The following is a 26,609-nucleotide window of genomic DNA, read 5'->3' on the forward strand; positions in this document are numbered from 1 at the left end:
ACCAACTCAGGCCCTCGAGTCCTGGCAACATTTTACAAGGAGAGGCAATCAGAACCAGGACCCCACTGATCCTTCCTTCCCCCCAACCCTGAGACCTGGTGACTGCAGGTCAGGGTACCAGAACCACAAATGTTCCTGTTCCTTAATCCATATGCAACTGCCCTTCTAAAATTCTCATCCTTTGTTTTAAACAAACTATTTCCATCCTCCCCATCTCTGTAACCTCATTGAAATGAACAGAACTGACAGGAAGGGGCTGATGTTCCTCCTGGCTGGCATGTCCTTACCATTCATGACAGAGGTAAGAAGAGAGTTCTTCATTCATAAGGTGATGAATCTTTGGAGTTCTCTGCTCAAAAGGGCTGTGGAGGCTGTCATTGAGCATATTTAGGATGGGGCTCAATAGACTTTTAGATGTTAAAGAAATCAAGAAAGATTCATGGAGGAAAGTGATAGTGAGGTAAGTGATCAACCTTGCTATAACAAAAATGGTAGAGCAGGCATAAGGGGCCAAATGGCTGACACCAGCTGCTATTTTAAGTTTTTAACATTTGGATCCGGAAGCCTCCGAGGCACCTCCGTTCCTCACGTTGGATTGCTCCTCCATTGGCAACCACGCCTTCAGCTGTCTGTGACCTATGCTCTTGCATTCCCTCTACTCTTCTATCCCACTTTAAACCCTCCTTAAACCCCACCTCTGGGACTGATCCGTGGACTCAGTCCAATACATCACGGGCACATTTCCCCTCCTCCTTCTCCCGCCCACCCCATCGGTGGTATCTGCAGGAGGCGCTGCCTCAAGAAGGCAACATCCGTCATCAAAGATCCCCACCATCCGGGCCGTGCCCTCTTCTCACAGCTCCCATTGGGCAGGAGGTACAGAAGCCTGAAGTCCCACACCACCAGGTTCAGGAACAGCTACTTCCCTTCAACCATTCGATTCTTGAACCAACCAGCACAACCCCAATCACTGCAGTTCAGCAACCCCTTAATCACTTTGCATTAAAATGGACTTCATTTATGTTTTGTTCTAATTGTGTTCTTCCTCGTAAAGATTGCTTAATTTATGTTTTTCTTGTGAATGCTGCTTATCTGATGCTGTGTGCCTGTGATGCTGCTGCAAGTAAGCTTTTCTTTGCACCTGTGCACACATGGACTTGTGCAGATGACAATAAACGACTTTAACGTTGACCAGCCTGAAACATCACCCGTTTGCTCACAGATGCTGCCTGTTCTGCTGAACATTTCCAGCACTTGATTATTACAGATTTTCTTGACCGATATTGTTTCCTTCTGATCAAACTTGCTGTAATATCTCAAGTGGCTTGCTGTTGAACCCCATCTGATTTACACTCCTGAGGCCGTGTATAAATGCCAGACTCCCATGTTGTCCCTTCCCTTCCGGGTCTATTGAAGAACAATTAAAATATTCCAAACACTGGCAGAATGTTTCCTACACTTGCAGCCACAATGTGCACATACACATGTGCACAAGTTCACCAGCTGCAAAAGCAGCAAGAACCAAAAGAGCCAGCAGGCCGTTGGTATTAGAAATAAAATCAGGAATCGTTCTGGGGAACAAATAACACATTCCAATAACATCCGCTGAGAGTAAACAGGATACTGATTTGAATGCTGGAATCACAATTTTCTGCATCAGATTATTCTGAAATACAACTAACCACCAAAAGGATTCCAGTCCAATTTTTATTCACTATTTAGTTCAAATATCAGAATTTGTACAAAAATCAGAATCCAAATCCAGCATAAATCCATTCCAGTAGACATCCACTCTAACGTGTCCCAAGACTGTAGGTCACAGAGAGGCACACATAGAGGACAGTGAGTTTGAATGAGGCTGATAAGGGTGAATTATTCTTGCCTGCAAGTTTAAAGAGAAGCAGTGTTAAATTCAACCAGTTTCCAAATCTTTCCTCTCCTGAAATAAAAACCACAGAATCAGCCTAGAGTGGCGCACAGGCTGGAGAATCTGAAACCAGGAGTCACAGTCTCAGGATACTTAGTTTCATTTTCCCTTATAACATTGAAGGAGGCTATTCAGCCCATCAAGTCTGTACCAGCTTTCAGAGCAATCTCATTCCTCCACTCATTTCCTGTATTTCTGCAGGGGAAGGGACTCAAAAACTAGAGTCCACAGGTTTAAGGTGAGAGGGTAAAGATTTAAAAGGGACCTGAGAGGGAACTTCTTCATGCACAGGGTGTTGGGTATATGGAATGAGCTGCCAGAGGAAGGGGTAGAAGCAGGTATGACTACATTTATAAGTCATTTGGACAGGTACATGATAGGAAGGGTTTAGACGGACATCGGCAAATGGGACTAGCTTAGATGCGCACCCTGGCTGGTATGGACGAGTTGGACCGTGCTGTATTACTCTGTGACTCTACAACTTACTCTCTCACATGCCCATTAACACCATCCTGATTTTTCCAGCCACCTACACTAGAAGTAATTTACAATGGCCAGTTAACGTACCAACCAGCACGTCTTTAGGATGTGGGAGGAAACCCACGCAGTCACAAGGAGAACGTGCAAACTCCACGCAGACAGCACCCCAGGACAGGATAGAACCCGGGTCGCTGAAGCTGCAATGCAGCACAGCACTACCTGCCACAACAGCTGCTCCACCTATGATAAAGGTTGGTCCTTTGAGACAGATGAGGATGAACTTCTTCACTCAGAGGGTGGCAAATCTATGAAATTGTCTGCCCCAAAGGCTGAATTATTTTCAAAAATCTCTAATTTGGGGACTAAAATGCAGATATTGGCCGACACGGTTACGTTTTTAAAAGTTTTTCCTTGTTGTTTTTTCCATCTAACAGCTTCGGGTTTTGGAAGTGGGAGTAGATTTTTCTTATAATAAAATATTTCAATTTTTTTCTTCCTTTATTAACTAACTACTATATGTGATTACTAAAAAAAAGGCTGTGTTGTTGAGTATATTCCTGGCTGAGATCAATAGATTTCTATGAATTGGGATATGGGGAACTTGCAGGGAACTGGACAAGGCTATATCAGAGGTGAATGGCTTTGTCACTGGGAATGCAGCTCTGTGCCTTTATGTTGCACCTTGTGAAGCTCCAGTGCAGAGAGTGATCCATTCAGTGTGTGAACCTCCGTTATGTTCATTCAATGGGTGTGGGCTTCGCAGGCTGAGCCAGCATTTAATTGCCCATCCCTAGATGCCCTTGAGAAGTTGGTGGTGAGCTGCCTTCTGGAACCACTGCAGTCCTTGAGGTGTGGGTACACCCACAATGCTGTTAGGGAGGGAGTTCCAGGATTCTAACCCAGCGATGGTGAAGGAATAGCGATATATTTCCAAGTCAGGGTGATGTGTGGCTTGGAGGGCAACTTCTAGGTGGTGGTGTCCCAATGCTTTTGCTTGGTAGAGGTGGTGGGTTTGGAAGGTGCTGCCCAAGAAGTCTTGGTGAGTTGCTTCAGTGCATCAGTGGTGGGGTGAGTGAGTGAATGGTTGTGGATAGGATGCCTTGTAGATGGCGGACAGGCTTTGGGGATTTAGAAGGCGAGTCGTTCACTGCAGGTTTCCTGGCCTCTGACCTGCCCTTGTAGTCACAATGTGCCTACAGCTACTCCTGTTCAGTTTCTGGTCAATGGTAACCCCCTGGGTATTGGTAGTGGGGGATTCAGTGATGGTAATGTCAGGCGGTGATAGCTGGATTTTCTCTTGTTGGCTATCATCATTGTGTGGCATGAATATTACTTGCCACTTCTCCAGAAGTCACTGGGCGGTAATCAGAAGCTGGACCCAGGTAAACATCCCACCGTCACAATCCCAGGGCACAGCGACCCACAAGGTCAGGTCTGCTGGTTGCTTTGCCATTGCATGTGGCTCCAGAAACTCAATGATCAGAGGACCCAGACTAAAGTACAGGAAATGTGGCTCTTCCATTGCCTTGAAAAGAAATGCACATACCCTAGATATTCTCAGACCAGCTTTGGAAACTCCTTTAGACACAGCGAGGTTGTGGTAACTGAGCTCCTGATATTCACATTTTCAGTGCTCAACCTTCAAAAGTGGCCCATGGCCTCTAAAAGGACAAGGGCAGCAGGTGTAGGGGAACATCACCCCTCGAAGGTCCCCAAGTCACATACCATCCTGACTTGGAAATATATTCCCACTCCTTCCTGGCTACTGGGACTCCCTCCTGACAGCGCAGTGGGAGCACCTTCACCAGAAGGACTGCAGTGGTTCACCCCACCTTCTCAAGGGCAATTAGGGATGGGTAACAAATGCTACCTCAACAGCAGTGCCTCATCCCCAGTGAACGGTTTGAGCACACCAACCCCTCTGCTCCTGGTGAAGTTCGCCATCGTACTGCGCGGCGCTGACAGTCCGCCTCTGCTCCGGGCTCAGCTTCTCGTACTGTCTGGCGGTCACAGCGGAGGCCTGGGCACTGGTGAAGTAGGACAGCTGATCGGTGCTGAACACGACCTGCCAGGGAGGGAAAGAGGGCGGAGGATTAGTGAGCGATTGCCACCCACTGCACCCACAGGAAGCCCCCTCCCCTCAGAGTCCGTGGATAGACTCTGGGGGGGGGGGGTGGGTGGGTTCTGCTGCTGGAGGAGAATTGGAGACAGAATCTCACCACTCAGTTGGCCATTCAGCCCTTCATCCCTGCTCTTGCAATTAACCCTACTCATGCATTTTGCCCTGCACACTTTTCCCCTTTAAATCTTCATCCACCCCCATCAGGCAGCTCATTCAGACAACAGCAACTCGCTGCGTAAAATCACTGACCCTCCTGCCACTGGACACACTTCCTCCTTATTTAGCATATCAAACCTTCTGCCCATTTTAACGGTTTATTAAATCTCCCCTTTAGCCATCTGTACTCCAAGGGCAGCAGCCACAGCTTTTCTCGTCTCTGGGTACCTGATGTCTCTATTCCCCTCCACTCTGACATGTTTTGATGACATTTCCTAAAGGGTGGGACCCAGAATTGGACACAATGTTCCGCTGGGGCCTAACCAGAACTTTATGACATCTTTGCGCCATAGATCCCAGGGTTTTCCAGTTCAAGTGAGGAACATGTTGAGGGATTTGCCATATGGGCTCTTCCGATCTTCAGTGGCAAAAGAGCTGTGGAGCTTCTACCCTGTTGTGTCCATCTGTGGCTGCGGGGTCCAAGATAGTGGACACCACGGAAGATGTCAGGCAGGGAGGGCAACACATTCTGGAGCAGGTGGCTTGCAGGCCCAAGGGCTGGTTCTCGAATCTAGCACTAAGGGGAGGGGAGGAGACCACGGTACTGAGGTCTGCAGCTCTTAGTGCAGTTAGGAAAGGGGGCAAGGATATCAATCACAGAGAGGGCAGGGCAAAATGGGGTGCAGTGAGTGGTCTTCTGATTGGTAGTCACCAAGGTGGACAGGAAAGGTTTAGAGGGATATGGGGCAAATGTGGGCAAATGGGACTAGCTTGGTGGGCAACATGGTGGGCATGAACACGGTGGGCCAAAGGGCCTGTTCCCATGCTGTTTGACTCTATCACTGCCTCAGCTTATTGCGAGTTCAAAGACCCACTCGGGAGATAATCAGGCCAGCCCCTTCAGCTGCAGTACTGAGGGAGTGCTGCACTATCAGAGGTGCTATCTTTGCCTGCAGACATTCTATCTTGTGATACAAAGGATTAAAGAACTCTATTTCAAAGAAGAGCATGAGTGTTTTCCCCACTTTCCCAGCAATCGACAATGATGATCTGACCGTGCTGTTTTGGGATCTTGCTGTGCCTAAATCAGTTGGTGCATTTCACATAGGCCAGCAGCAATGGGGCCTCATAAGCTGCAAAACGTCCTGACGTCATGAGATGCAAGCCCGTCTTACTTTCTTAACCAAAGTTACTTCTACCGAGAACATCAGTTTGCCAGTCGGAAACTCACCGCGAATTTACTGGGGGGGATGAGGGAGATGGCGGAAGGTATGAGCCCTTCAATCTGCTGTTCGACCAGCGATGATAGTGCCATGTCAGCTAATCCCGCTGCCGAGAGAAGAGAGCCAGTCAGCTGAATCTGCCCAACAAGCGGTGGTCTGACTAGGCACCGTCAATCGGAGTACGGCCCAAGAGTTGCCACAATGTCAAGGAGCTTCATAGCCCAGAGCAGCTGCCCATCCACTCCATTGCTGCTTGTGGGAGCTTACTGTGTACAATCTGACCACCCCAGGTTTCAAGAGCTACTCATGGGGTGTGGAGTGCTTTGTGACCATGGAAGGCACCATAGAAGTGTTGTATTCCCTGCCCTCCCAAGATCTTGAAATGGAAGTTTGCCTTTGAGAAGACAGCCTGCAGGACTGACAAACCATGAACAGCTCCACATGCTGAGACCCGACCACCATTCCAGGTACCCGAGCTCTGCCATGTCAGTTCACCTTGGGCTGGTTGTTTCCATCGCCGGGGACATAGTTAATACAACATTGATTGGAAAGGCATCTTTAGAACAGGCTGAGCAGGTCATGAGGTTTGGAAACCAGTTTATAACTACACTGTTCAGGAGCCATTGGGAGTGTGGCATGTTTAATCAAAAGGCCAGCTTTTAAGATATCAATAAGACAGCAAAACCTCACTGGACCAACTGGCCTTCAGAGACCGGCTCAGCTGTAGTCAACTGCTTCCATTGTAAAACCCAATGTCCATTGCATTGGTGTCTCCACAGTTTGGATGTAGTGAGTAACAGATCAATTATTACCTCAATAACACCTCATGTCTGTCCCAACTACATAGCTAGGCACATTATACTGTCCCCTCACTTACTCCCTGGGCGCAGATTAGACAGAGTAAAGCTCCCTCTACACTGTCCCATCCCAGGGCAGAACAGGTTAAACACAGGATGACTCCCAGGACAGGAGACAGCACTATGGCGGAACGCATGGAGCATTCCCCACGTATGTGGATGCGCTCAGAGGGCATGTCAATGACACTGAGCGAGGTCGAGACTCCGCGTTCTGGCCAGTGGCCCTGTGATTCCTCTCCCATCAGTAACACAAGAGACACACTCCTTATACCTGCAATGGAGCCAATTTCAGTGAAGATTTCAGCCCCCCACTTGCTAACTGGCCCAAAGGCCTCAGAGTGGGTGGTCAGCTTAGCCAGAGCTTCCAATTGGCTTTCAGAACATCTCAGCTTCAAGTTGCCAATGAACAACACGGCTTTACTAGAAAGGAGAGAAAAGATGTGTTACATAGCCCAGTGGGACCAAGTCAGGTACAGCTCAGTTATGCTCACTGAACAAACACTTTGCTGATAACTGGTTCTAACTTTGTCCAAATTTGATGCACAGGTTTTGGAAAATAGAATAGCTTCACTCTCAGGACACCCAATATGTACATCACACACTCCAGGACAGACAGAGCAGAGGTTAGATACAGAGTAGAGTGACCCTACACTGTCCCTTCACACACTCCCAGGACAGGGATAGCATTGGTTAAAACAAAGAATAAAGTTCCCACCACATTGTCCCATAGCACACTCCAAGGTCAAGACCCATAATATGTCCGAGTTCTCATCACAGAAATCCTGCACCAGTGATTCCTCACAGGCCATTGGTAGAATCAGAGAGATACAGCACGGAAACGGGCCCTTCAGCCCACCGTCTGTGCTGACATCAACCACCCATTTACACAGATCCTACATTAGTCCCACGTTTCATACTTACCACATTCTCATCAACTTCCCTCAGATTCCACCACTCACCATCACACTAGAGGCAATTCACAGTGGTCAATTAACCTACCAACCCACACGCCTTTGGGATGTGAGAAGAAACTGCAGCACCCGGGGGATCCCATGCAGTCACAGGGAGAACCCAGGGTCAGGATCGAACCTGGGTCTCTGCACTGTGATGCAGCAGCTCTACTTGCTGCGCCACTGTGCCACCCCAATGTTGTGAAGTTTAGGAGCAGGGATCTCATGGACGCAGAGCACTCAGTTAATGGTGGGAAGTGACAAATCTTGAATCTTTCACCTGTGAAGGTTGGACACAGACACGCTGGACTACCTGGTCACTGCCAGCACTCCAGTTATGTTTGTAGAAACGAGCGATCCATCCCAAGTAGACAGAAGTCACTGGATCACCACTTTTGCTGGTACTCTGCCGAGCTACAGACAGGACCTCAGTGGAGATCCCAAGAGGGATGGGAATGGAGAATAAAGACTTGGAGCCAACAACATAATGGTGAAATTATACCAGAATGATGACCTCCAGCTCAGGGAGGCATGTCAGAGAGCTCTCCTTTGTTACTGACCTGAATTCCTCAGGACGGATCCTTTCCATCTCCCAGACCGACATTCCACAGATGAAATGTCCCAAGGCTACCAGTGTTGTGGCATCGAGGTCAGTTACTTGCCATCTGGCCTGTGACAGGAAGCTGCCGAACCCTGCCTTCCTCTACAAGAGGCATCAGGACACAATTAACAGGGCAGTTACTTTACCCTGTGAGTGAAGAGAGGGCAGGGTTTCCTTTGAAATGATCAGGTTTCAGTTCAATTTAGATCAATTCATAACCACCAAATATGACAGCTCCAATAAACCCCCTTTCACCTGAACTGGGCTCCTGTGGCTGTCTGCAACACAATTGCCTCTCACTCAGAGTTTGTGAGTTCAAGTCCCACTCCAGAGATTTAATACTAAATTTAATACACCCCTTTAAGAGACAGATATATAAAATCGATATTAATCAAAGAGAGTAAGTATTTAGCAGCAGCATTGCATTTTCATGCTAAGATTGGAACACCCACATTGAATTAGTGTAAAAAACAAACTGCTGGAGGAAGTCAGCAGTCGAGCAGCATCTGTGGGGGAGAGGAACTGTCGACGTTTCTGGTCGAGACCAGGTCTTATTGTGTTTTTCACTCCAGATTTCAGCATCTGCTTTCTCTCGTGTCTCCAAGTTTACAGTGTACGTTGCAAATCTAGGTCAGATTTGTGGGAGGTCGGTTTTTTTGGGGTGGGGGGGGTAGTTATAGGGTCCATGGAGGTGCTGTTGTGGAGAGGGGGCTAGGAGGATGTGGGTGTTAGACGGGGCGGGGAACTGGGACAAAGAGGGTCACATCCGATAACTTCACATAGCTGGCCCTTGTGGATTGTATTTCAGAGGTGAGCTGGGAAGTTGTTCCAATAATCTTGTCAATATTTAGCCCAACCAACACCAAAACAGATTACCTGTTCATCAACACATTGTGGGAGCTTGCTTTGCACAACCTGACTGCCACAGGAATTACAGCAGTGACTTCACCACAATGTGACTTCATTGTGTAAAGCACTTTGGGATGTCCTGAGGTGATGAAAGGTGACATGGAAAGGTACTGATAATAGTCAAGCCTCCTACTACTGGGAGTCAATGACTGAATTATGAATGAATGATTGAATCTCATCCAATTCCTTCTCCTGAATCACAGACAACAGAAATGGATTTGTTTCTAAGCAGAAGCTTCACCACATAGAAATGTCTCCAATCATTTTAAATACTATTAATTAACTTTGAAATGCAGCATTACTGATTATGTGGACAAACACAACAGTCGTTACGCACACAATGAGGTCCCACAAGCATCAATGAAATGAATGAACAATTGATTAGCAATTCTGATGATTGTTCAAGGCAGGAACGTTGCCAGAACCCATTGGGAATAAGTACTGTTGTAAAGCGAAGGTAGAAGCAAAGCATTTATGCAAAACGAGCTCCCACAAACTGCAACAATTTAATAAATGGTTATGCATTTTAGGCAAATTGCCTGAAGCATAAATATTGTCCAGGATGCCAGGAATGACTCCCTTGCACTTCCTTAAAACAGTATTGTCTGATCTTTAGCGTCTACTGGGGATTGGGTGCTCCCCCAGCACCACTCATCTGAATGTGTTCAGGTTTACACACGCATCATCTAAGTGCTGGTTTCACCCCTCCCAACCCCAGACCCTCTGACCCAGTAGTCATCAGGAACAATCCCCAATGTTCGGTGACTCGATAGGTGCCACTAGTGTGGTGAGCAGATCCAGCTGTTGCATACTCCAGAGATGAAGGAACTGTAAGCCAAGACTGTCAGTTCCGAAGGCTCCCAGTGTGAAATGAACCCACGTACATGTGGAGCAGATGAGGTCACATAACTATCAACATCTTCAGGAGTATGGAAGGGGATTAAACTGAGAATACCCATAGGGGGAGAAGGCTGAGCATTACCTGTTTAACGCTCCATTCATCGATTTCCCCCAGGAATGAGAGAATGCCCAGGTCCAACAGATCCAGGGACTGTAGATCTCTGTCACTGAGTTGGGAGGCTGCTCTGCCCAACCGTAGAACCTGCCAGCGTTTCATTGACCTTATGGGGCCGTACAACTGGCAACAGACAACAGAGACAAATCAACGAGAGAATCCCAAATTCATGACCTCCACCACTTGCCCAAGACCTCTCCACACATCACCAAGAGCCTCCCTCATCACATCATCGTGGGGAATTGACTTAAATCCACCACCAAGCCCAGGAGGAGACCCTTGAGACTTGCTGCAGAATTAAATCACAGCTGATCTATGCTCCAACTCCATCTAACAGAAATGATACACTGGTAGCCCAGGGTAAACTTACTGGGCTAGCTACCAATCCAGAAACACGAGTACTATTTCCATCATGGAATTTAAATTCTTTTAATCATCTGAATTTATGAAAAGAACAGCTAATCTCAGTAACAGTAACCATGAAAATATCAGATTGTTGTGAAGAAAATCTGGTTCAGGGAATGGAATCTGTCATCCTAACACAGTCCAGCTTATGTGCAACTCTAAACACATCATGTAATTAACTCTCAAATGTTCTCTGAAGTGGATCAGCACATCCTGTCTTTGGGGGTAATTAGCGATGTGTTATAGAGAACAGCCTCGCCAAAAAATGGCCACATACCAAAGACAAGACAAGACAAGATTTCTTTATTAGTCATGTGTACATTGAAACACACAGTGAAATGCACCTTTTGCATAGGGAGTTCTAGGGGCAGCCTGCAAGTCTCGCCACACTTCCGGCGCCAACATAGCATGCCTACAACTTCCTAACCTGTACGTCTTCAGAATGTGGGAGGAAACCAGAGCACCCGGAGGAAACCCACGCAGATACGGGGAGAACGTACAAACTCCTTACAGACAGCGGCTGGAATCGAACCTGGGTCGCTGGTGCTGTAATAGTGTTACGCTAACTGCTACACTACCGTGTAAATAAATAAATAAGAAAAATTGGTTCCTTACCTACTTAGAACCCCCAGACTCATCAGCTCTTTGGGAAGAGTTTCAGATTTCTGCCATCCCACTTTCAACACCACTTTCCCACACAAATACTATCTCTCTCAATTCCTTTAATATCTAAAAATCTCTGCCTTGAATAGACTGAACCTCCAGCACTCCTGGGTAGAGAATTTCAAAGATTTACTACCCTCTAAATTTCTTCTCATCTCAGTCCTGAATGGCCATCCTACTATTTTGAGACTTTGACCCTTGTTTCGAGGGAAACCACCCTCGCATCTACAGTGCCCAGTCCCAAAGAATTTTGCGCGATTCACGCCTTTCATTTTTCTAGATTCAAGAGAATGTAAACCTAATCTGCTCGACCTCTCCGCAGGGGTATTTCCAGGAATTGATCTGGTGAACCTTCACTGCACTCTTTCTATTCCAAGAGTATCTATTTTTTCAGGCAAGGGGACTAAAACTGGACACCATTCTCCAGGTATAGTCTCAGCAAGACCTTACATAACTGCAGTAAGATCTCTTTACTCCTGTGCTCAATATTTTTGCAATAAAGGTAGTGTACTATTTAACCATCCTAAACGTTTACTGTACTGGCCAGTTAACTTTCAGTGATTCATGCATGGATATCCAGGTCCCTCTGAACACCACTCTCTCAATATGCAAGAAATAATCCACCTTTCTATTTTTCATCCAAAGTGGATAGCTCTTCCATCTGCCACATCCTTGCCCATTTACTTAGCCTGTCCATATCCCACTGAAGCCTTTCTGCATTTTCCTTGCAACCCACACTGTAACCTAACTTTGCATCATCAGCAGACTTGAATATATTGCACTAGCTTCCCCTCATCCAAATTATCATTAAAGATTGTGAACAGCTGGGGCCCCAGCACCCATTTCTGTAACACCCCTCTAATCCCAACCTTCCAATGTGGAAATGACACTTTACCGTCCCCCCCCCCCCCCACTCCTCTTTCTGTCCATTAAACAATTCTCAAACCTACCAGTACAGTACCCCCAATGTGGCGCATCCCAATTTTGTTTAATAACCTGTGTGACACTTTATCAAAGACCTTCTGAAAGTCCAAATACACCATATCAGCTGATTCACTCTTACCCATTCTGTCTGTTATAACATTAAAAGACTTAAACAGATACATCAAACATAATTTCCTTTACACAAATCCATATTAACTCTGCCCAATACTATTATTATTTTCCAAGTGCCGTGTTACTTCTTCCTTAATAAAAGATTCCCAGAATTTTCCAACTTTTGGTGTCAGGCTAACTGGTCTTCAGTTTCCCATTTTCTCTCGCACTCCTTTTGTAAATGGTGGAGTTGCATTTGTTATCTTGTGATATGTGGGAACTGCTTTAGAATCCATGGAATTTTGGAGCACAATAAATCGCTCACCCTCTATCACCACAACCACCTTCTCCAAAACCTCTGCAAGCAAGTCATCCGCTCCTGGGAATTTACTGCCTTTCAGCCCCATTAATCTTCCACTATGAATTTTTTTTTTTACTAATTCTAATTTCTTCCAGCTCCTCATTTTCTTCTAGACCTGTAGATCTCTACTACTTCTGGGCAATGTTCTACACCACGCACGAAGATTTCCTGATTCCCCAATGTACCTTCTCCTGTCTCAATCTGTAAGAGGTCCATGTAAACTATACGTTTTGCATATCTGTAGGAACTCCTGCAACCTGTTTATATGTTTCTCACTAGAATACTTTTGTATTCTTTATCAGTGTCTTGGTCCACTGCTGATTTATGTCGTTACCAATCCACAGGCTACTGCATATAATCCTTTTGCTTCAATATAATGTCATCTTTGATTTCCTTAACAGCCAAAACTGGACTTTGCTGATTGGCCGTAGAAGTAAGTGTGTGTGTGTGTGTGTGTGTGTGTGTGTGTGTATTTGTAAACCATGTATTTCTTTAAATGCTAGCCATCATTTGTTTGTTGCCATTCCTTTTATTGTAGTTACCCAACCTACCAGAGCCAACACATGCCTCCTGCCTTTGTAGTTTACTCAGAATTAAGACCATGGTGTCAGATGAAACTAAATCACATTATGTTTACATAAAATTCCGAGGTATTATTAGCATTTTCTTAGGTCATCTAATTAATTAACTAATACTTTCTCAATGCACAGCACGAGATCTAAAATAGTCCATTCTCTCACTGGTTTTTCAACACAGAGAAACATCACTTATGAATTCTTGAGAATCAGTCCTCAACACTCTGCAGGTCATTTGGATTCCTCAGTCTACACGCAGAGTAAGGTTCCCCATGATGATTGTATTTTGCTTGTTACACGCACCTCTGACTTATACCATGCCTTGCATTACCGCCACTGTTGGGGGTCCAGATACAACTCCCACCAACATTTCCTGCTCCTTGTTTCTGATCTCCATCCAAACCGATTCTACTTGGTTTTCTGAGCTAAGATCCTCCCTTCTCTGCTGTCTTTTCCCATATCAGAGCTAATATTCTTCATTTCCCATTTTGCTTATCTCCTCTAAAAGTATCCAGTAATGTTTAATTCCCTAACTTGGTCACCAACAACAAACTGGGGAAGTAGTTATTCTCTCTACTTTGTCAATCTCTTCACACACTTAAACATCTCGGTTAGATTCCTCCCTCTTAATCCTCTGCAGTTGAGGAATTACAAGCCTGGTCTGAGCAACCTGTGCTCAGGACTTAACCTCTCACTAACAGTCACTTCTTTACTGATTTCTGCTCTAACAGTATTGTGGGATCTTGCTGTGCTCCAAATTATTGGGCCACATTTGTCCAATGTCACTGATTTGAATTTAAATAGAAAGCAATATCCAGTTTTTTTTAGGAAAATAAGCAAGATGCACAGAAAACAGGCCCTTTAGCTCAACTCATCCATGCCAATCAGTTTGCCTCTGGTAGCCCCATTTGCCTGCATTTGGCTCTCTCTGTAACTGGATCCTTGACTTTCTAACAAACAGACCACAATCAGTGAGGATAGGCAGCAATACCTCCGGCACGATTATTCTCAACACTGGTGCCCCACAAGGCTGTGTCCTCGGCCCTCTACTCATGGACACCAGCCTCCCCTCCTTGGACTCTGTCTTTACCTCTCGTTGTCTTGGTGTAGCAGCCAGCATAATCAAAGACCCCACCCACCAGGGACATTCTCTCTTCTTCCCTCTCCCATCGGGTAGAAGATAACAGGAGCCTGAGGGTACGTACCACCAGACTTAAGGATAGCTTCTACCCCACTGTAATAAGACTATTGAACGGTTCCCTTATACGATGAGATGGACTCTTGACTTCACAATCTATCTTGTTGTTGTTGTGACCTTGCACCTTATTGCACTGCACTTTCTCTGTAGCTGTGACACTTTACTCTGTACTGTTATTGTTTTTACCTGTACTACCTCAGTGCACTCTGTACTAACTCAATGTAACTGCACTGCGTAATGAATTGACCTGTACGATCAGTATGCAAGACAAGTTTTTCACTGTACCTCAGTACAAGTGACAATAATAAACTAATACCAACACCAATAAACCTTTCCTCTGCATGCACCTGTCCAAACATCTTTTAAAAGTCAGCCACTTCCTCTGGCAGCTCCTTCCATATATGCACCACCCTCTGTGGAAAAAGTTGCCCCTCAAGTCCCTTTTAAATCACTTTAAACCCATGCTTCCCCTGTCCTGGGGAAAAGACTGTGGCTATTCAACTTATCCATGCCCCTCATGATTTTATAAAACACTATAAAGTCAATACAAAACTTGGGGTGTGTGCACTTCAAATGAGCAGCTACCCTCCAATTGACGTGTGGCACAGCCGGTAGTGTTGCTGTCTCACAGCTGCAATGACCCTGACCTCTGGTGCTGTCTGTGTGGAGATCACAGGTTCTCCCTGTGACCAGGTGGCTTTTCCCCAGGTGCTCTGCTTTCCTCTTACGTCCTTACAATGTGCCGGGTGGTAGGTAATTAGCGACTGTAAATTACCCCTTAGTGTAAGTGGGTGGGGGAGTAGATGGGTCTGTGCGAGAGAATAGGCTACAGGGAAATAAGTGGGCGAATGGGACTAAGGGACTGTTCCGAGAGCCAGCTTCAACTTGATGGAACGAATGGCTCCGTGGTTTTAAAAAAAAGAAACTTCAAGCACCTCTTAGCATAACGCTATTACAGCGCCAGCAACTCGGGTTCAATTCTGGCTGCTGTCTGTAAGGAGTTTGTACGTTCTCCCCGTGTCTGCGTGGGTTTCTTCCGGGTGCTCCGGTTTCCTCCCACATTCCAAAGACGTACAGGTTAGGAAGTTGTGGGCATGCTATGTTGGTGCCGGAAGTGTGGCGACACTTGTGGGCTGCCCCCAGAACAATCTACACAAAAGATGCATTTCACTGTGTGTTTCGAAGTACATGTGACTAATAAAGATCTTATCTTACAGCAACAGAAGTAGACCAATATCTGCATTAAGACACCCCCTTTAAGAAAAAGAGGATAATTTCCATGTGGCTACTCGTGCCTGAGCACATCCTGAATTCCTGATGATCACTGCAGCGATCATCACCAGCAATCGGCAGCTAATTGAAGCAAATTGCTTCCTGTCATTTGGGGAAGTCAGCGTTTTTCCTTTGGTTTCCAGAGACTGGGCAGTGAAATCTCACTGACCCAGTCACAGCTTGGCCTCCAGAGGCAATCCGGGAAGCGTGTGTTCAGGAGACGATGTGGGTGTTCTGGGAGATGGGCACCGGACAACTGTTGGCTCGATTCCACTTTCAGCCTGCATCCTCGCCTTTGTCTCATTTATTCCCACTCTTCAGAGAATCACATAAAGAGGCCATTCAGCCCATCATAGTCCTATTGATTGCCTTTGGGAGGGTTAGCCTTAGATTTTGCCCCAGAGAACTACACGTTTAACTACAATTTAACTACTTTTTTGGCTTGCCTGTGTTTCCTAGTGAATCTGCTTCCATTGCCCATTCGGGAGGCATGTCTTAGATCACAACGAGGAGAGTTGAATGCTTCCCACTTGGGAAGTGTTTTTTTTTGCTGATAATCTGAAACTTGTGGTCACTGACCCTAATGCCAGTGAAAAAAGAATATCAAAATAACTGAAAAATGTTGGAAATCAGAAAAAAAAACAAAAATGCTGGGTTGAAGATTCCTGAACCAAGAAATGGGCATAGAGGTGGGAGCAGAAGAAGAGTCAACGGCACATTGGGCCTGGACAGAGAGATGGGAAGTGGTGAAAGATCCAGAGGAATATTGAAATTCAAGAATTGCTGGAGCTTATGTTCTTTGATAGGAAGGAGGTTGCCTATTGCAGCGCTGAATGTGGTGAAGAATAAAGTGGAGCTGTGGGCCACAACAGCGTTGAGATAGAGCGAGTTGGTGTCCTTGCAGAGAAAGATGTGGCATTAAACCTGCATCCCAGGCTGCGATGAGCATGATGCCTTCAGATAGTTTGACCATATGTGTGGTCCTCAGTGGATCCTGATTGTGAGTTTTGGAATCTAGATGGGACGAGTTGGTTCAGAGACAATAGCTGAGGAACCTGCTGGGCAAGTCCTGCAGCCTGACATCTCACGTCTCTTGCATTCCTTCCACAACCACCCTCATTACACAGCTTTGATGAACAAAGGACCATGCTCTCCCTCCCCAACAGCCCCCAACAACATAGAAGCAGGAGGCGGCCACTTGGTCCCTCAAGCCTGCCCCGCCATGCAACATGATCATGGCTGATCTGGTCCAGGCTGCAACTCCTCTTCTGTGCAAGTTCCAGGTTGCCCACAATCCTCCGACCTTGCCGAAAATGTCTTTACTTCCCCTTCAGATGCCCCTGATCTGGCCTCCATGACCCTCCAGGGTAGAGAATTCCCCCTGGCCTCACTGTATCAGACATATTCCCTTTACCCTCTCGTTCGCTCACTGCAGCTCGTTCTTCTTGTTCTGACAAAGGGTCTTCGACCTGAAATATTAACTCACAGACACTGCCTGACCTGCTCAAGCGTTTCCAGCCAGTGGAAGCAGCTGCTCTCTATTCACTCCAGTGCCATGATTTTGGACTCCTCCATCAAACCTTCTGTTGGTTTCCTCTGTTCCAAGTGGAAACATCTCAGCTTCTCCAGTCTCTGACACACTGCTCAACATTCCAATGACTAAGCTCACGTTACTTTGAAAATCTGTCCACATCTTTCAATATATGATCATCTGTCAGACCAGACATCCCCACTGGAGTCATACAGCACAGAAACAGACCCTTCAGCCCATCTGGTCCAGGCTGACCACACATCTACATTAATCCCTTTCACCAGCACTTGGTCCAGAGCCTCTGTGCAATGACCTGCTCCATTCTGACACAGGCACCTGAAGTTGCAGAATTCACTACTTGGTCGAAGACTCTATTTAACTACGGTGCAGGGTAGAGGCATGGTTCAGGAAGGAAGACATTTCAGAAGCACCTGTGTGGAAAGTCCCATCAATAGAGCAAATACAATGGCGATGGAGGAACTGGGAGAATGGAGTGGAGTTCTTACAGGATACTGGCTGTGACAAAGAGCAGTTAGATAGTTGGGGGTGTCTGTGGGTTTATAGTGGATGCTTGAGGCTGGCCTATCCCCCGAGATGGAGACAGGGAGATCCAGAAACCAAAGGGAAGAGCCAGCGATGAACTCTGAAGGGGAGAACAGGGTGGCACTTGGCAGCTAAAGAACTGTTTGAGTTCTGTGTGAGTGCGGGAGGTAGCGCAATGCAGTCACCAGTTGACCATTTTCAGGGTTTCGTCCTTAGTAAGCAGAGTGCTGCAGATTCAGAGGGGTAGATTAGAGCATGTGAGGGGAGTAGGAACATCAAGGTGGTCAATGCCCCAGCAGAAGTTAGAAATGAATTGATCTACAGCCGATGAGAGGCCAGAGGGAGAGGTCCAAGTGGATCAGGAATTCCAGAGATGGGAGAAAGGAGTCCGCAGTCTGGGGGTGAAGACTCCTGGACAAAGAAATGGGCATGGAGGAGGGGTGGCAGAAGAACAGTCGACGGCACATCAGTCCTGGAATTGATTCAGATGGGGAGGGGACAGGGGCAGGAAGTTGAGGTCTCTGCCAAGAAGGGGAAGGTGGGAAAGGACGGTGAACACACGGCAGGAGTTGGACCTAGTCCAAGAATTGGCTTCAGAGGAACGTGAAGCAGGGATAGATCCAGAGAAATATTGGATTTCACGAGTTGGAGGAGTTTACGATCTTTGAGATCCTAAGGGGAGGAAGGAGGTTGTCTATTGCAGCGCTGAATGTGGTGAAGAATAAAGTGGAGCTGTGGGCCACAAGTGTTCGGATAAAGTGAGTCTAGATATCTGCCCCTCTATCTCTTGCTGACTCTCTCCTCCAAACCTGCTCAACACAGCTCACAACCCAAGCCACCGACTCACCTCCCTCCCTCACCTCATCCTGACACCACACTTCCTCCATCTCTTACCCTTCTGACCCCGACTCCCCACCCAACACTCCTCACCCCGGCTCTTGCCCATCCCCAGCCCCTGGCTCACCACCACAGCCCCCTCGCCCTGATTCACTCCACTCCCTCCACCCTCTATCCCCACCCCCAGTGACCCTGATTCAGCCCCCTCCCCTGCACCTTTGACTCCAACAACAACCCGGGAGCCCCTCTGCCGGGGTGCCAGCTGACCCTCTGACTCACGTGCTTGGCCTTTGTCAGCAGAAGTTTCAGCTGCTCTACAGACAGGTCCTGGTCACTGGTGAGAACTTCCAAACAGTCGGCAAATTCACTGTCTGCCATCCCGGCGAGCTGGCTGCTGCTCCAGGCAGCAGGAAACGTTGCCTTGATATCAATGCAATCGGGGCTGCCCTCTAGATGGAAGCAAAGGAAATAGACTACACGTGTTTGGTCTTCCCAATGCAAAGGACGAGGGCAATGGGTGCAGGGCAACACCAGTCCATGCAGTCCCACCCACCACAGAAACATATTGCTGGTCCTCCATCATCTCTGGGCCTGAATCCTGGATCTCCCTCCCCAGCAGCGCTGGTCAGTTAATGCGCTGCTCTAACTTGCCCCAGTGCATAAGCGAGTGGTAAAATCTGGGGTGGGTCAATGGGAATGTGGGGAGAATAGGTTACAGGGAAAGTTAGTGGGGGAACTGGATTGCCCTGTGAGCCGGTATGGACTCGATGGACCGAATGTTATAAGGAAATATGGAAATTGCAAACAGTGTTGTGGGACCACCTTCACCACACGGACTATATCTGGTCAAGGTGATGGCTGGTCCCACCCTCCCAGTTAGGGGTGGGCAAGAAATGCTCTCCCTCTCCCTGACGTCGACATCATGCTCATGCCCTGGCACAGATGCATCAGTCTTCAGTCCCGACACCAGCTGCTGACAGGCTTTCTGACCACTGCGAATGACTGTACAGGAGCCAGTCCCGGTTCTCACTCGCACACCCAGGGAGGACCATTGCAGACAACCTGGGAAGAAAGGAAAGCAGCCAGACAGATTTCCCTTCCCTGATCCCATTCCCGGAGTGGGGTTCCCAGGTGCCTGCTGACCTCTCCGGCTCTTCACGATGCTCTTGACGGCGTTCACCGCCAGGCTCTGCTTCTTGCTGAGGAGGGTGGTGCGCGCCGAGCGACTCTGCTGCCTCTGACAGGCCCTGCCGACCTCGCTCCGCTCCCACCGGCCCTCACTGCGCACCACCAGCTCCACCGTCTCTGGGCTCAGCACATCCTGCCGGGAAGCAGAGGAAAAGTACCAGAGGCAGCAAAGCAGCATTCCGGTCGTGTTCCCACATTGCTATAGTGCCCGGCATAACCTCAGGAAACCCTCGATCGCCAATGAAGTGCAGAACTGTTGTAATGCAGGAAATGCAGAGAGTTGCACAGCACGGAAACAGGCCCTTCGGCCCATCGAATCTGCACTGACTATCAACTGTCCATTTACAGAGGAGATCAACCACGATCACATTGTATGGTGGGATAGGTTTGAGGGGCCAAATGGTCTTCTGTTCCTGTTTTTTTATGTTTAAAGGAGCGACTAAAGAGAGAGGTGAGGTGGTTTAGGGATGGAAATGTGGGAATTCCCGGAGCTGAGGGCAGGTAGTGAGACATTGGGAACGTCGGCAGGATGGAACGGGAACAAGCCCAAGCCTTGGAGGATTAGGGAACCGGAGGAGATTACAGCGATAGGCCGGGGCACAGCACAAAACCAGTGTGGGGTTTAAAAATAAGGATGAGAATTTTAAAATCCACGTGCTGTCGAACAAGAGCCATTCTCAGGTTAATGACGTCGCTAACAAGGCCAGCATTTATTGACCATCTCTTGATGCCCCTGAGAAGGAGGCGGAGAGTCACTTCCATAAGCCACTGCAGTCCCCCCTGGGGAAGGTGTCCCACGGTGCTGTTGGGGAGGGAGTTGCAGTGGTTAGGCCCAGTGACGATGACAATGCAGTGATATTTCCCGGTCAGAATATGGGACTTGTCCTTCTCAATGATACAGGTTTGGGATGTGCTGTTGAAGATGCCTTGGGGAGCTCCTTCCTGTAGCCATGTTGTGGCAGTGGAGGCATGAATGAACGATTAAGTTGGTAGAATTGCAGACAAGTTTACTGCATGTTTAATAGTTCAAAGCAGAAATACAGTGGCCTCTCTCAGGTCTCCCTCTTCCCCACACTCCATGATTTCTACCTTTGGCAGCCTGTGTATCTCCTCAGGCGGAAGCACGAAGACAAGTCTATCTATATACTCTATCTGCTGTAGATTCCAGCCAGAAGCATCCCTGCAGATCAAAAAAAAAACAAAATTCGCATTTCATTAGACAAATGCCTCCATGATCTCACTCCTCCTGTTCTCTGCAATCTCCTCCAGCCCTACAACCTCAGATCCCCTCCAGTTCTAGCCTCGTGTTCATCCCCAAATTTAATCACGTCACTGCTGGCAACTGCTTCGTCGAGTCTCTGAGACTCCCTCCCTAATCCTCATGTCTCTATGTCTCCTCCTTTAAGACAACCGACCTCTTTGGCCGAGATTCTAGTCATCTGCCCTAATGTGGTCATGTGTGGTTTGGTGTACAATTTAGTGAGGTAACACTCATGTGGAACACCATGGGACGTTCTGACAAGCTAAAGCAGTTATAGAAATGCAAGTTGTTATTGCCTCATTAATAGCCTGAAAAGCAAGGGCTAAAGTCCAATGGCTTTACCCAGGAGGAGGCCATTCTTTCCACCTCCGTGGTTCTGCTTCCCCTCCCCATTGCCTGTGAAGACTTTAACTTGCACTGGTGCACAGTTACTACAGGCTACTCAACAGTGAGAGGGTTACAGCCGAACTGGCATCAGGTGCAATGGATTGGGATGGTGGGGCAGTGTTCGTGTGTCCACTCCTTGTTTTTAACCCTACCCCAGCACATCCTGCTTGGTCAACATCCAACCAAACGACTTCCTATTTTGTTCAGGGATGCAGTAACCTTTGACCTCATCAAGGCGGAGCAGCAGATCGGCTTGATTGATTTGTCTGACCTTCCCTTCTTCGATGAAGGCGACGAGAGGTCCCAGCCTGTCCAGAACCTCTCCTGAAATTTCACCCTCTGCTCCAACTCCCTGTCAACAAGGACACAGCCATTTTAATCAACAGTTCAAATACCCACCTGCGAGAAATGATGCATGAGCACGAGGGTCACACCCAGACCTCGCCCAGCCCATGGACACTCTGCCCGTCACTGACTCTGTCCACCCACTGAATGTCCCACAGCCTGTGGACGCACTCAGCTATCCCAGACTTTACCCACTCAATAAATCCCCTCCCACAGCGCGCGCACACACTCTCATAAGAAGAACATAACGAGTAGAGACAGGAGTAGACATTCAGAGTCATACAGCACAAACAGGCCCTTCGGCCCAACTCATCCAAGTTGTCTGCCTGAGCTAGTCCCATTTGCCTCCATTTGGCCCACATCCCTCTAAACGTCTTCTAAGAATTGTTATTGTACCTAGCTCTCCCACTTCCTCTGGCAGCTCGTTCCACACACTCACCACCCTCTGTGTGAAAAAGTTGCCCCTCAGGTCCCTTTTAAAATTTGCCTCCACAGCTCAAACACTCTCCTCACTCACCAACAGCACAGCAGAGACCAAGTCCTGAGAAACGCTAATACACCCATGGCTACTCCCTAATCTCATCCACAACCAAACGACGTTCCTATTCTTTCCTATGGGAACTGTAAATATTGTGTTTTTTCTCCCCAGTGTCTCAAATATTGCATTCAATCTCTCACTCAGTGCAGCCTTGTTAACCTGAACCCAGCCCCTCGAGCTCAATGCTCACAGTTCAACAATCACCAAACAGCTTCAATGCTGTTAAACTCACGAAGGGCATAAATAAGTTGAATGGTCACGGTCTTTTCCCCAAGGTAGGGGAGTCTAAAACCAGAGGGCATAGAAGGTGAGAGGGGAAAGGTTTAAAGGGGACCCGAGGGGCAAGACTTTCCACACAGAGTGTGGTGGGTGTGTGGAACGAGCTGCCAGAGGAAAAGTACAGTCACAGTGTTTAAAGGCATCGGGACAGTTACGTGGATAGGAAAGGTTCAGAGGGATATGGGCCAACTGCAGGCAAAAGGGACTAACTCGGGTAGGCAGCTTGGTCAGCATGGATGAGTTGGGCCGAAGGACCTGTTTCCGTGCTATATAACTCTGTATACCATGTAATAACACACTGACCCCACGCCAAGCACTCCAATCCCAATCGTCAGGTACCGACCAACATTCACCAGCCTGCTCCATACACCGGTTGGTGCAGGTGAAATGACAGAAGGTTACAATGCAGTCAGAGGCCATTCGGCCCATTGTACCCATGTCAGCTCTTTGCAGCCCAATGGTATCGTGTAATTCCCTTCAAGTAAGGAGGGGGTGGGGAAGGGGAATAGAGGGGTGAACCAGCTTAGCGTGCGGAGTTGTGGAAGTGGGAAGAAAGTTTCCAAGAAAGGAAATGATGAGAGAAACGTACCAGGAGCTGGAGGGCTCTGTCTGCCAGGTAGCTGCGTTTATGGGGCAGGAGGGTTAGCAGGTGCAAGGTGCGCCTCGTCAAGTGATCTAGGATGGTTCTCACTGAGTCATTGGGAAGACTGTTCAAGATCTTCAGACTGAAAGCACAAAGAGAGAGAGAGGATATGTAGGATGGAACGTGCAGTGGGATCCAAGGCAAACTCAGTACAGGCCGAGTCCGAGATCAAATCCACAACTTCGAGCGTTTTCCAATCCCTGGCTCAGTGACCTGACCCAAGTCAGCAGCTTGTAGGTCTGAGCATTAATGCAGAGGCTTCAACAAACCTACAGTGTCACCCAGAGCAGGAATGATGTACTGCTGGAGGCACCATCTTTCAGGTGAGACATTAAACCAAGGTCCTGTCCTAAACTGAGATTCTGTCTTCTCTTTGGAATTGGGCTAAAAGATCCTATGGACTTTTTTTTTACAGGAAAGCAGGGAGATTCCTCCCCCACCCCAGCAGAGTCCTGGTCTCAATCAATGTAACTAAAATAAAGTTACCCAATCAGTCCCAGATCACTGTCCATGGAAGCTTTGGACAAAGTTCCTGCCAGGTTTCCTACGTTACCCTCCCCACCATCGAGGACATCTTCAAGAGGCGGCGCCTCAAGAAGGCGGCATCCATCACTAAGGACCCTCACCACCTGGGACATGCCCTCTTCTCGTTACTATCGTCGGGGAGGAGGTACAGGAGCCTGAAGACCCACACTCAATGTTACAGGAACAGCTTCTTCCCCTCCACCATCAGATTTCTGAACGGTCCATGAACACGACCTTGTTATTCCTTCTTTTTGCACTATTTATTTATTTTTGTAATTTATAGTAATTTCATATCTTTGCCCTGTACTGCTGCCGCAAAACAAATTCACCTCATATAAATCAGTGATAATAAATCTGACTCTTAACGGTGACCACACAGTAGCACCAGCGCACTTTTGAGCACTTCAACGTTGAGAAAGGTGCTATAGAAATGCATTTGTTATTTTGTTTTCACACCCAAGTATCCAAGGAGTGTTTTCTGTGTCAGTGCTGACAGAGGGCCCAACTTGAAACATCAACTCTTTCTCACACCAAGAATGCTGCCTGGCCTGTTGACTGTGTCCAGCATTTTTTGCTTTTATTATTCATTTCTGCTCTCTTACTCTGCTAGGACGTCATCTTTCAATAAAGACACAGGTGCAGAACCAGACTCCTGAGGGAGAGTAGGGTGTGGAAGTGTGCGCGAGTCCAGCCTCATACAATTAAATCACTCATTGCCCAAAACGGCAGCATTCTGACACTCCTGACTCATTGCAAAAGAATTTGTGAAAACAGCATCTGCTGCTCTGCATGCTATGGGGGTGGATGAAATTAGACAGCACAAGCAATGTGAGAAGTGGGTCAGAATGACTGCTTTGCTCCCACACCATATGCTGTTAGAATGTGAAACACTCCGTCACAAAGGGCTATTGATGCTGGCTGAGTCACAGTGAGCATGGTCAGCAGACGGAGGTGGAAGGTACAAGGGAAAGGGAGTGCACGAGGCAGCCTCACTACTGAGGCACCAGCGAGGGTGTGAGATGACAAAGGGGACAAAGCAACACACAAGGGCGCTGGAGGAACTCAGTGGGTCGGGCAGCACCTATGGAGGGAGATGGACAGTTGACGTTTCGGGTTGAGACCCTTCTTCAGGACTCTGGGTGGAGGTACAAAGGGCTGGCATCTCATTATTGCCCAGTTCACACCTCAGCACAAAGGCACACTCAGCCTGAGCACCTCTGCTTAGAAAGCCTGGGGTCCTGGGAGTGGCTCATTCAATCTGCCTTGCCACCTTTAACAACTGTGCTTGGGGGAAACGATATCCAGAGCCTGGACTTGACCCAGAGTTTGAATCCATCAAGGATTCAAGTAGTTTAATAAATCTGGAATTTCAACAGCCGGTTTCAGTAACGGTAACTGTGACACCTCCGGATTGTTCAAACCCACCGGGGTCACGGACGTCCCACAGAGGAAGTCTGCTGTCCTTATCGAAGCTGGTCGGTGTGTGGCTCCAGACCCACCAAGGTGGCTGACCGAAACTACTCCCCGGTTCAGGGGCAATTAGGGATGGGCAATATATGCTGGAATCGTCACACCACGTGAATGAATTTAAAAGAGAATAAAGGACTGAAGCAGACATCGGGGGAAGGAAAGCCAGTCACAGAGGGGACATGACATGGTGCAACAGTGTGCAGATCCCACGATGGGAGGAGGACAAACACTACAGACACTCACGGTAAATCGGCCGCAACCTCTGGGCCCATTAGCAGGATGTTGTTCTGGAATTTTCCAGGCCAGCGGCTGAGCTCCTTGATAATGCACCTGTGCTGTAAGAGAGAGGGCAGGAAGTCTGGTTACACAGGGTGAACAAAGGGGAGGGGGGTTGACAGGAAGTGCATGCTCACTGGGAGCTGGAGAGGGCAGAAAGGTTTACTGGGGCCAGCGCCCAGTAATCGGAATGAGAAACATCCTTTTCATCGTCTCTACAGGATAACGAACATGTTCTCTGCCCCAGGGGTGCTTCTGCCTCGGACAGAACAATTCAAGTTCTGGTCTCACTCCAGAAACTCAACGTCCCAGGGAGACACTCTGGGTGCGGTGCCGATGGGGCACTGCGCTGTCAAACACTAAATGGTGATCTCATCTGCTCACTCAGATGGATGCAAAAGTTCCCATAAAGTTATTTAAAGACGAAACGTGTGCCCAGTGCCTTGGGCGATATGAACCTCTCAACCAACATTACAGAAACAGGCAATGTACTTGTTATCAAATGATGGGACCTTGCTGTTCACAGACTGGCTGCTGTGTTTCCTACATTACAGATTGCTTTTCTAAGGCATCTGATAGGTTGTAAAATACCTTGGGGTTTGCTTTAAGGGATGTGGAAAGAGCTATATAAACTGTTGTCTTTTTTCCAGATCACAACGACTCACTAATAAAATAATTTCCTCATTTCCCCTCTGGTTCCTCAGCCAATCACCTTGCATCTGTACCTTCCTTATTTATTCTCAAGACTGAAAAGGAACTATTCTCATTGTTGGCGAGCACAGAATCCCCGGATCGTGGTTAGAAACCCATCCAATGCCTTTTGAGGGAGGGAATCGGCCACTCACCCAGTCAGGCCTCAACGCAACTCCTGACCCACCAGTGTTCTCAACTCTTCACCACCACAGTGGCACAGCTGGTAGACCTGCTGCCACCACAGCTCCAGATTCAATCCTGTCTGTGTGGAGTTTGCACGTTCTGTGAACACGTGGGTTTCCCCCGGGTGCTCTGGTTTCCCCCCACATCCTACAGACAGGCTG

At 47.8% G+C, this 26,609-nt stretch overlaps 1 protein-coding gene across 1 annotated transcript in view; it reads right to left on the reverse strand.

Moving 5' to 3' along the window:
- Positions 1-1,693: 1,693 nt before the first annotated feature.
- The window catches only part of LOC127585176 (stereocilin-like), a 51,410-nt gene continuing 26,494 nt past the window's right edge, over positions 1,694-26,609 (reverse strand). The window contains exons 17-28 of the mRNA XM_052042390.1: positions 25,540-25,631; positions 23,248-23,383; positions 21,649-21,848; positions 20,938-21,028; positions 19,804-19,981; positions 18,940-19,109; positions 10,208-10,363; positions 8,276-8,418; positions 7,037-7,185; positions 5,917-6,014; positions 4,325-4,472; positions 1,694-1,882 (exon numbers count right to left, since the gene is read on the reverse strand). Of these exons, the coding sequence (XP_051898350.1) occupies positions 1,794-1,882; positions 4,325-4,472; positions 5,917-6,014; positions 7,037-7,185; positions 8,276-8,418; positions 10,208-10,363; positions 18,940-19,109; positions 19,804-19,981; positions 20,938-21,028; positions 21,649-21,848; positions 23,248-23,383; positions 25,540-25,631 (1,650 nt within the window). The 3' untranslated portion in view covers positions 1,694-1,793. The remainder of the gene's footprint in view (positions 1,883-4,324; positions 4,473-5,916; positions 6,015-7,036; positions 7,186-8,275; positions 8,419-10,207; positions 10,364-18,939; positions 19,110-19,803; positions 19,982-20,937; positions 21,029-21,648; positions 21,849-23,247; positions 23,384-25,539; positions 25,632-26,609) is intronic.

Source organism: Pristis pectinata, chromosome 32 (assembly GCF_009764475.1).
Source record: "Pristis pectinata isolate sPriPec2 chromosome 32, sPriPec2.1.pri, whole genome shotgun sequence".
In the NCBI taxonomy this organism is placed as follows: Eukaryota; Metazoa; Chordata; class Chondrichthyes; order Rhinopristiformes; family Pristidae; genus Pristis; species Pristis pectinata.